Raw genomic sequence first — 10,771 nt, forward strand, 5'->3', positions numbered from 1 at the left:
TTTTTAGCATTGATAGCAATGGTTATCAACTGTACTGCAGGGATGGAACGTAAGTGGCAGAAAATGGAGGTTGTGGTGGCAGCTGCAGGGAGGTATTTGGGTGTGCGAGACTTGACATCAGAAGAGTTAAATCAAATCAAATAAATGTGTATTTGTCACATGCACCTAATACAAAAGGTAGACCTTACAGTGAAATGCTTACTTACAAGCCCTTAACCAACAATGCAGTTTTAAGAAAATACCCCCCAAAATAAATAAGAGGATAAGAATAACAAATAATTAAAGAGCAGCAGTAAATAACAATAGTAGGGCTATATACTGGGGGTACGAGTACAGAGTCAATGTGCAGGGGCACCGGTGTCGAGGTAATTGAGGTAGTATGTACATGTCGGTAGAGTTATTAAAGTGACTATGCATAGATAATAACCGAGAGCAGCATCAGCATAGAAAGGGGGGGTATAAACAGTCTGGGTAGCCATTTGATTAGATGTTCAGGAGTCTTATGGCTTGGGGGTAGAAGCTGTTTAGAAGCCTCTTGAACCTTGACTTGGTGCTCCAATACCACTTGCCGTGCGGTAGCAGAGAGAACAGTCTATGACTAGGGTGGCTGGAGTCTTTGACAATTTTTAGGGCCTTCTTCTGACACTGCCTGGTATAGAGGTTCTGGATGGCAAGAAGCTTGGCCCCAGTGATGTACTGGGCCTTACGCACTACCCTCTGTGGTGCCTTGCGGTCGGAGGCCGAGCAGTTGCCATACCAGTCAGTGATGCAACCCGTCAGGATGTTCTCGATGGTGCAGCTGTAAAACCTTTTGAGGATCTGAGGACCCATGCCAAATATTTTCAGTCTCCTGAGGGGAATAGGTTTTGTCATGTCCTCTTCACGACTGTCTTGGTGTGCTTGGACCATGTTAGTTTGTTGGTGATGTGGACGCGAAGGAACTTGAAGCTCTCAACCTGCTCCACTACAGCCCCGTCGATGAGAATGGGGATGTGCTCGGTTCTCCTTTTCCTGTAGTCCACAATCATCTCCTCTGTATTGATCACGTTGAGGGAGAGGTTGTTGTCCTTGCACCACACGGTCAGGTCTCTGACCACTTCCCTATAGGCTCTCTCATTGTTGTCGGTGACCAGACCTAGCACTGTTGTGTCATCGGCAAACTTAGTGATGGTGTTGGAGTCATGCCTGGCCGTGCAGTCATGAGTGAACAGGGAGTACAGGAGGGGACTGAGCACGCACCCCTGAGGATCAGGATCCTGTGTTGAGGATCAGCGTGGCGGATGTGTTGCTACCTGCCCTTACCACCTTGGGGCGGCCCGTTAGGAAGTCCAGGATTCAGTTGCAGAGGGAGGTGTTTAGTCCCAGGGTCCTAAGCTTAGCGATGAGATTGGTGTTGAACTCTGAGCTGTAGTCAATGAATAGTATTCTGTCATAGGTGTTCCTTTTATCTTGGTGTGAAAGGGCAGTGGGGAGTGCAATAGAAATTGCATCATCTGTTGGGGTGGTATGCAATTCTGGAGTGGGTGTAGGGTTTCTGGGATAATGGTGTTGGTGTGAGTCATGACCAGCCTTTCCAAGCATTTCATGGCTGCAGACGTGAGTGCTACGGGTTGTAGTCGTTTAGGCAGGTTACCTTAGTGTTCTTGGGCACAAGTGAGCATAAAGTTATTTGGCTCATCTGGTATGCTCGTGTCACTGGGCAGCTCTTGGCTGTGCTTCCCTTGGTAGTCTAATAGGAGCCGGTGTAGTACGTTTCGATCTTAGTCCTGTATTGATGCATTGCCTGTTTGATAGTTCGTCGGAGGGCACAGCGGGATTTCTTATAAGCTTCCGGGTAAGAGTCCCGCTCCTTGAAAGCGGCAGCTCTACCCTTTAGCTCCTTGCGAGTGCTGCATGTAATCCATGGCTTCTGGTTAAGTTATGTACGTACAGTCACTGTGGGGATGATGTAATCAATGCACTTATTGATGAAGCCAGTTACTGATGTGGTGTACTCCTCAGTGCCATCGGAGGAGTCCAGGAACATATTCATGTCTGTGCTAGCCAAACAGTCCTGTAGCTTAGCATCTGCTTCATCTGACCAATTTTTTGTAGACAGAGTCACTTGTGCTTCCTGCTTTAATTTTAGCTTGAATCAGGAATCAGGAGTATAGTATTATGGTCAGATTTGCCAAATGGAGGGCAAGGGAAAGCTTTGGGGGGTGTTAAGTGGTGGTGTCACATCATTTCAGATTGTTGGCCTGAAGTAGGACTAAATATATTTAAATAGTGGATTAGGGTGGTGTTATTTTTTATTATTTGTGTGTGTGTAATGTTAGATGGTAGGGTATTTGTTTATTTATTTATTTTCAAGCAAGGTATAAGGGAGTTGTACTCCAGTCTAGTAGGTGGCGGTAATGCAACATTTATAGGATGCCAACCGCTCTTAAACCTCATCGAAGAAGAACACATACATTGTCTGCACCGGATGTTGAAGACTGTCAAGCTCCTTCAGCTGAGCAGTGGTAGTTAAATAATGCCAATTTAGCAGAATTTCTTGCATATGTTATGTGACGGTAGTTAAATTATTTAACTGCTTCTTATATCAATTCGTCCATCTACTATAGAGTTTCACCAACCGGCTGGTCAAGTTGTTTTGCCTGGCTTCAAAGCTACGGTCAAAGTTATAGTGTTAGCAACCAGCTAACGTTAGCCACATTGGAACAGCTGATGCATTTGGTGTTGCAGAGAATAGCGTTTTCTTTTTAAATATCAACAACAGGGACTTTTGTATGAGGTGTGAAACTGTTAGATGGCTGCCCGACAACCCTTTACAGATTTAGACACTGCCGACGAAGCAGTGAGGTCGACTTGTGACGATGCAACGACATGCAAAAGGTAGCTAGCTAGCTAGATTCATAACATGTACAAGCTGCTGCTTAGCTAGGTGATCAGAATTGCAACATGGTTGCTGTGCGTTTGCAACACGTCAATTGCCTCCCCCAGTTGCAGCCACCTGCTTACCAGCAACATGAAAAGTGTATCTATTGAACCACATAGTGTTGGAATAAATAATCAGCTTACCATTAGTATTTATTCAGATTTTACCCAGTAAATGACACAACCATATTCAATAAGACTTATTTCATAAATGGGAGTGTAGTATATTTTTATACTGCATTTGGACATGCAATACTTACCAATTGTTTGATTTTCAGATATGCAACCAGTAAAGGCTACTGGACAGACCCCTATGTCCAGTATTTTGTGAGGTCGGTAGGGGAACGAAAAGCTCCAGAAATTAACCGAGGCAAGTCGATGTTGGCCCGAGACAAAAACACATTTATTACATTTGTTTGGCGTGAAGAAGGCTTGTCTAATACTGTATTACTAAATCTTTGTTGTCCTCTGTTAGGTTACTATGCCCGCGTGCAGGGAATGAACCACCTCCTGGATGCCTTCCTCAGGAAAACAAAGTGTGACTGTCAGATAGTGAACCTGGGGGCAGGGCTGGACACCACTTTCTGGAGGCTAAAGGTACAGTCTAACAATCCCATTAAGGAAATGCATCAATCTTAGAGTACAATTCATGCTTGGTCTTGGTTTTTTACTTGCATTATCTTTCATTTGTCATTTGTATGTTTTTAGGATGAAAACCTCATGCCTAGAAAATACTTTGAAGTTGACTTTCCAATGATTGCTGCCAGGAAAATACACAACATAAAGTAAGACATTCTACTTTTTCTCTTTAGAATAATTCATATACATCAGTTTTTGGTTTCATTTGTTTTGATGTCACTGTGGTCTCAGTAATGTCAGAAATTGACCTGTAGAGGGAAGCAGAGCCTGTCTATAAACACTTTTGGAAATAGTCTGTCCAGCTTCACTTGTAGTGTGCTAATCTGTTAAAAAGAAACACAATTTAGTGTGTAGTTATAATGTTGTGAACCTTTTCTTCAGGACAAAACCACCACTGTCAAAACCTCTCATTGAGACCCACTCCACAGACTCACTATTACTAGGTAATGAAGTAAAAGACATTGGCTGATACAAATCAACATACTACTTGTATGTAGTTGTCTCTTATGGTAACATTTCACCTAGTCATTTGTATTGTCTGTGTCTGTTTCAGATGGCCACAGCCTAGACTCAGACAGGTACTGCATCATCGGTGCTGACCTCAGGGACATCCCAGGCCTAGATGACAAACTGAAGAAGTTCCACCTCAACCCAGAGTCAGTGAAAATAACATTATATTGAATATGTTTGGCCTAGAATTCACCGTTGCACTATTTTTATTTCATTTTGTTGGACAGCTTTGCAAGAGTCTAGCCATTTTTGAGGTAGGCGGTATCCAACCGTATCAGTGGATCACCAGTTTTGCTGTAGCGCTACAGTAGGATGTTTGGCAGACTATTGATGTCTTGGGCTGACAGTGTTCTTTCCCTGTACCTAACTCGTATTTATGGTCTTGGCCAGACGTGGCTGAGTGTTTGGCAGTCAGTTCCTGATGACAACGATCATACACTTGGGTGCTCTTTGATTTTCCATCCTTTCCGCCTGTGCTTTCAAAGAGACCCATCTCCTTTGATCTCAGCCTATGAGACTTGGAAAAGCCGCCATAGCCACTGGCCCAGTGTCAACCAAGGGTTCTGCTTTTCTGAGAGCTTATTGTTTTAGTGCATATATTAACTTCTTCCTGTGAGGTCTGGTCTACCAGCCAAGCCTCAATGATGTTAGAATACTTTTTTTTTTGTGGATTCAAGTGTCTTCTAAAATGTCTGCCACTTGTGCCAAAGGCTCTGTGGATGTGGTGTTTTATGTCACAGATTCTGACATTCAAGGGAGAAATTAAGCAGATGCAAATAAATGTTGTCTATTTCACCTTTGTTACATGTAGGATGCATCCCAGACATAAAATGTATACCTTTTTTTTACATGCAGAACTGATTAGGAATCCTCTGGCTTTTTTAAAACTTGGGGATGTTTTGTTCTCCTAGGTTGCCTACGTTGTTCCTGTCAGAGTGTGTGCTGGTCTACATGACTCCAGATCAGTCATCCAAGCTGGTGAACTGGGCCTCAGTCACCTTCCACACAGCCATGTTTGTCAACTATGAGCAGGTAAAGGATGAACAAGATCAGACTCTGAACTATGGCGAGATAGAATGCCTCTGCTGAGTCCATTTATATCGCTGAGCGTCTATGCTAATTGTTTCTCTCTCTTTCTAGGTGAACATGCTGGATCGTTTTGGCCAGGTGATGATTGAGAATCTTCAGCGTCGTCAGTGTAATCTGGCTGGAGTGGAGGTGTGTCAGTCACTGGAAACACAGGTACAGCACCCTCAACCGTACAGCAACTTTACAACAACACTTTAAAACACCTTTGTATAAGATCAGAAGTGACGTTACAGAATTAGCTAAATCTGAAGGCAGCAGTGATTATGCAGCACAGTTAGACAAGGTTCACTTTGTGATGCAAACACGGTGTATACATGCTGAGTGGGTGTGATTAGAAGACTACAATTCTGTATTTACAGCAGCTGTGTCAGTCTCCAGATCTCTGTCTCTGGAACCAAACTTAAGGTCTCAGGGCCGAAGACTTATGAGGTCACTTGGTCAAGAGTTTTGCTTCCTTTTGAAAGTTTCACAGTCATTATGACTTAAATCCTTTGCTTGTAAATATTCTGTATTTAAACTTTATCAAATGTCACCCCAAACATATATATGTACTCAATCATGACAATTAAACAACAAATCCCAAGTGTTGATTTTGTGCAAGACATGTCCTGAAGTGAAACATGCTTGCATTTGTAGAAAGAGCGCTTCCTAAAGACGGGCTGGGAGAATGCAGATGCTCTGGACATGATGACTGTGTACAGTGTTATACCTCAGGACGACGTGGCAAGGTAAGACACTTAAGTGTTAATGCTAGAGAAGCCAGTATTTGGAGAATATATTGGCATGGGTGTTGTTAGTCGAGGGCCTGCAAACTGTGCCGGTATATCCTCCAAACACTGGCTTCAAGGGCATTATTCCTTTTATACAACATATTCAAATAATGATAGTTTCAATCAAAATGTTATTTTGATAAATTGATTCATACAATTTCATCCTTCAACCAGAATCACTTTTATAATGTTTACATATTTTGCATTACTCATCTCGTGTGTATATACTGTATTCTATTCTACTGTATTTTAGTCTGCCGCTCCCACATTACTCGTCCAAATATTTATATATTCTTAATTCCATTCCTTTAGATTTGTGTGTATTGTGAAATTGTTAGATATTACTGCAGTGTTGGAGCTAGAAACAAGCATTTTGCTACAATCGCAATAACATCTGCTAAACGTGTGTATGTGACCAATAAAATTGTATTTTATTTATATAGTCCCGAAACAAATATAGGGTTGCTACCCAATCTGACTGGTTGTCCGTTCTATTGGTTCGGTTGCCAGAGACGCGGCCCAGTCGTTCAGTCTTTTCGTTCTGTATCTACAGACACGTGTCAGTCGTTCGTTCTAAATGTTCCATTGCTATACCTGCTGGCAACTTTCTTATCCCTTGCTGGTTAACTTAGTCACGTCCAACAGTGCAGACAGAATAACAACAGTAGCTGCATTTGTTTAAGCTGTTTTCTAGTGACATTTATTTGGATACATCCATAACAATGAGCTAATGAGGCACGATTTTACCTGGCATAGAAAATGTGCTCTCTTGTCAGGACACTGTTCAGAGGACACAGCTCACACAACTTCAAACTGAAGCAGGAAAGACTACAAACTGGCTGCACTTCGTTTCATTTTACCTTTTTTCGATTGTATATTCTTTGTATATATATCCGTAAAATGATGCCAGCTGATTAATGCTTTAGACTGGCTGAGAAACACTGCCTGCCTCTCTCGTCCCGACCCCTACACATTCATTACTATGGGACAGTGGGGAATCTAAATGTGAAAATTTCGACGAGACCGACAGCAAGGTTTATACAAATCTCCGCTGTTGAAAACTAAATGTTAGTCTAAAAGAAATGTGAGATAATGAGTACATTTTTATAGTGGAGATCAAGTTTCTAACTTCCCTGGCTGGGCTGATGAGACAGTCGATTGTGCAGTCAGATGGAACAGAGTAAATAGGCATTTTAACGTCAAATATTCAGCCGGCGGTGACTTGTGGAATAGACACCGGCTGGAATGCGCTTTTAACCAATCAGCATTCAGGATTAGACCCACCTGTTGTATAAAGTATTTTCAATACATTAGGCATCATGTTATTTCTCCATTGTCAGTTTCACATTGTTTAGCTCAAGTTTTTAATTAAAAAGAATTTCAGCTCTTTATTTAGTTTATCCATCTTTTTTTAATACAGAATAGAGCGTCTGGAATTTCTGGATGAGAAGGAACTTCTGCAGCAGCTCCTCCAACATTACAGTATATGCTGGGCCACCAAGGACAAGCTCAAGCTAGGTACATATGGGTTAGAGTACTGTCACAAAGTTTATTTTTAAGTCTTTACATTTGGATACAGAAAGTTGTTTTTAATTTCAATCACTGTTCTTTATAAGATCAGCAATGACACCATCATCTGCTTGTTCCAGGACTCTCACAAGTTGCTTTCTGAACCTGGACTGTGGACTGACTGTCTTCAGCCTGTTTCTCTGTGATCAACACCACCATGTAAGGAAGAAGGAACCCGTTAACATCAAACTCCAGTCCTGTCTGTCTTTGCTTCAAATAAAGTGTGGGAAACTTCTGGCATCAGCAGAATTCTACTTGATGTGTTTCCTTTGCATCCCATAAGTGCACCCACTGCCTCCCAGCATGTTTTTGGGAAAGAAAAGAGAAGGTTGTGCTGGAAGTGTGATATGAATGACAAGACTTTGGAAAGGACAGCATCCCTAGACTTCATTTCATTGTTTCTAAGCCAGGTACCGGTCAAGTTCTTAATGTGCCATTGTGTTGTGAACTAAAAAGTGTATGTATTATTAAGACTCTAAAAATGTATTGCCAAGACCGATAGTGTCTTACGAATAGAAATGTGAAGTTAATACATTGAATGCACTTAAAGATTTCTTTGATTCTGGATTTAAGGTAGCAATAGATACATTTGCATGTAACAAGGATTCTAGTCAAAGAAATAGGAGTGGCATTTTCAATCAGAGCAAACAAATTTCAAATTCTTGCAGGTGATACAACAGTACCAATGACACGACAATGCAGGTCTAGAGGTTGAATAAAGCTGTTAATATTTGTGTTTGAAAACCTGACCTCCATTTCATTACCTATGGTCAACAGACTGCATTAGATGCCATGAAAGTCGATGTCATTTCCACATGGAAGACACATTGAATAGTTTGTCACCCTCTGAGACCCCTATGTCCTTCTGTTCAGATCCTGTGTTTTACAGAGAAACATTAACCCAATATGACCTTGTGTACAGTGTGGTATGGATACAGATAGCAGCACTAGAGCACTGAAGACAGTGATAGAAGAGAGATGTTTGTAACACATATGCAGTGTCTAGTTCGTCTACACACCCCTTGCACAGTCTTCACATTTTGCTGCCTTAAAACTTAACCCCAAAAATGGATTCAATGACTTTTCCCTACCAATGTACTCAACCTACAAATGATAGAACATTTTCCAAATTACTTGTAAATAAATAAAAATTAGTGTGACATACAGTGAGGTTTGAACATTTTTACACCCTTCATAGAGATGAGCAATAATCGCTGCATAAAATATTTCAAATATTGAGCTTTATTGAATGCTCATAATATTGGGAAATTGTTTTATACTAATATAATTGCTCAGAGAAAGAGATTTTGTTTAAAGAGTTATATATTTTTTTCCTCAAAGGTAGGGGGGGGTCAAAATTATTGACACCCCTAAAGAGTCTTGTAAAGTAGTTATAGTTCAGTATTTGGTCCCATATTCCTATCACACAAAGACTACAAGCTTGTGACTCTACAAACTTGGATGCATTTGAAGTTAGTTATGGTTTTTCATCTTATTTTGTGCCCAATATAAATACATGTTGAGTCATTTGTGTCACTTTTTTATAGATAAGAATAGAATGTTTCTAAACACATTGCGGATGCTACCATGATTACGGATCATCCTGAAAAATCATGAATAATGATGAGTAAAAAAGAGGTCAAAGTTCATATCCCCAAGACATGCTAAACTCTCACAATTACCAATAACGGGAGGTTAGCATGGGGGTATGATCTTTGAACTCTGTAACACAACCAAAACTAACTGCAAATGCATCCAACAAGCTTAGAGTGTCACAAGTTTGTATTCATTGCATGCAACGAATATGGGACCTAATACGTTATTTATAAAAATCTTTAGGGATGTCAATCATTTGAACCCCTACCTCTTCGGGAGAAAAAATATATTACTTGAGCAATTGTATTAGTATAACATATAATTTCACAAATTTGTTATACAATATCTCAGTATTTGAATTATTTATTTTATTGAGTCATTATTGCTCATCTTTATCAAGGGTGTTAATAATTTATCATACAATATCTCAGTATTTGAATTGTTTATTTTATTGAGTCATTATTGTTCATCTTTATCAAGGGTGTTAATAATTTCGGACCCCACTATATTCATTGTTTTTGTAAAAATTGCTCAAGCTCAGCAAATTTTGTTGGTCATTGAAGGACAGCAATTTCAATTAACAGGTGTGCCTTGTAAAAGTTAATTTGTGGATTTTCTTATCTTCTTAATACGTTTGAGCTAGTCAGTTGTGTTGTGACAAGGTAGGGGTGGTAAAAGACCAAGTCCATATTTTTATTTATTTAACTAGGCAAGTCAGTCAAGAACAAATTCTTATTTACAATAACAGCCTACCAAAAGGCCTTTTGGTAGGGGGCTGGGATTAAATATTAAATATAAATATAGGACAAAACATACATCACGACAAGAGAGACAACACTACATAAAGAGAGACCTAAGACAACAACATATCAAGCCAGCAACACATGACAACACAGTATAGTAGCAACACAACATGACAACAACATGGTAGCAACACAACATGGTAGCAGCACAAAACATGGTACAAACATTATTAGGCACAGACAACAGCACAAAGGGCAAGAAGTTAGGGACAACAATACATCACGCAAAGCAGCCACAACTGTCAGTAAGTCCATGATCGAGTCTTTGAATGAAGAGATTGAGATAAAACTGTCCAGTTTATGTGTTTGTTGCAGCTCATTCCAGTCGTTAGCTGCAGCAAACTGAAAAGACAAGCGACTCAGGGATGTGTGTGCTTTGGGGACCTTTAACAGGATCTGACTGGCAGAACGGGTGTTGTATGTGGAGGATGAGGGCTGCAGTAGTTATCTCAGATAGGGGGGAGTGAGGCCTAAGAGGGTTTTATAAATTAGCATCAACCAGTGGGTCTTGCGACAGTATACAGAGATGACCAGTTTACAGAGGAGTATACTGTAGAGTGCAGTGAGGAGTCCTATAAGGAGCATTAGTTGCAAATCTGATGGCTAAATGGTAAGGAATATCTAGCTGCTCGAGAGCACCCTTACCTGCTGATCTATAAATGATGTCTCTGTAATTTAGCATGGGTAGGATGGTCATCTGAATCAGGGTTAGTTTGGTAGCTGGGGTGAAAGAGGAGCGATTACGATAGAGGAAACCAAGTCTAGATTTAACTTTAGCCTGCAGCTTTGATATGTGCTAAGAGAAGGACAGTGTACTGTCTGGCCATACTCCCAAGTACTTGTATGAGGTGACTACCTCAAGCTCTAAACCCTCAG

At 40.7% G+C, this 10,771-nt stretch overlaps 1 protein-coding gene across 3 annotated transcripts; it reads left to right on the top strand.

Moving 5' to 3' along the window:
• The first annotated feature begins 2,452 nt into the window (after positions 1-2,452).
• lcmt1 (leucine carboxyl methyltransferase 1) lies at positions 2,453-9,621 on the top strand. Of its 3 annotated transcripts, XR_010452859.1 has the most exons (12): positions 2,453-2,877; positions 3,198-3,289; positions 3,395-3,516; positions 3,628-3,704; positions 3,940-4,001; positions 4,112-4,214; positions 4,980-5,100; positions 5,209-5,310; positions 5,794-5,885; positions 7,348-7,445; positions 7,577-7,655; positions 7,780-9,621. XR_010452859.1 is itself a non-coding variant. In XM_064950500.1 (11 exons), the coding sequence occupies exons 1-11, from the start codon at positions 2,792-2,794 to the stop codon at positions 7,597-7,599; spliced, it is 978 nt and encodes a 325-aa protein (XP_064806572.1). In that variant the 5' UTR covers positions 2,453-2,791; the 3' UTR covers positions 7,600-9,621. The 3 variants fall into 3 exon arrangements, 2 of the variants coding, with proteins under 2 accessions (XP_064806572.1, XP_064806573.1); XM_064950500.1 differs by having other exon boundaries at positions 7,577-9,621; XM_064950501.1 differs by lacking the exons at positions 7,348-7,445; positions 7,577-7,655; positions 7,780-9,621 and adding an exon at positions 5,517-5,586 and having other exon boundaries at positions 5,794-5,880.
• The last annotated feature ends 1,150 nt before the right edge of the window (positions 9,622-10,771 follow it).

Source organism: Oncorhynchus masou, chromosome 31 (genome assembly GCF_036934945.1).
Source record: "Oncorhynchus masou masou isolate Uvic2021 chromosome 31, UVic_Omas_1.1, whole genome shotgun sequence".
Taxonomy (NCBI): Eukaryota; Metazoa; Chordata; class Actinopteri; order Salmoniformes; family Salmonidae; genus Oncorhynchus; species Oncorhynchus masou.

Excerpts from the sequence above, each read along its gene's own strand:
- lcmt1 (XM_064950500.1), top strand. The coding sequence starts at position 2,792 with ATGGCTGCCCGACAACCCTTTACAGATTTAGACACTGCCGACGAAGCA. Across the intron at positions 2,878-3,197 it reads GATGCAACGACATGCAAAAG|ATATGCAACCAGTAAAGGCT; the intron begins GTAGCTAGCTAG and ends TTTGATTTTCAG. Across the intron at positions 4,002-4,111 it reads CACAGACTCACTATTACTAG|ATGGCCACAGCCTAGACTCA; the intron begins GTAATGAAGTAA and ends TGTCTGTTTCAG.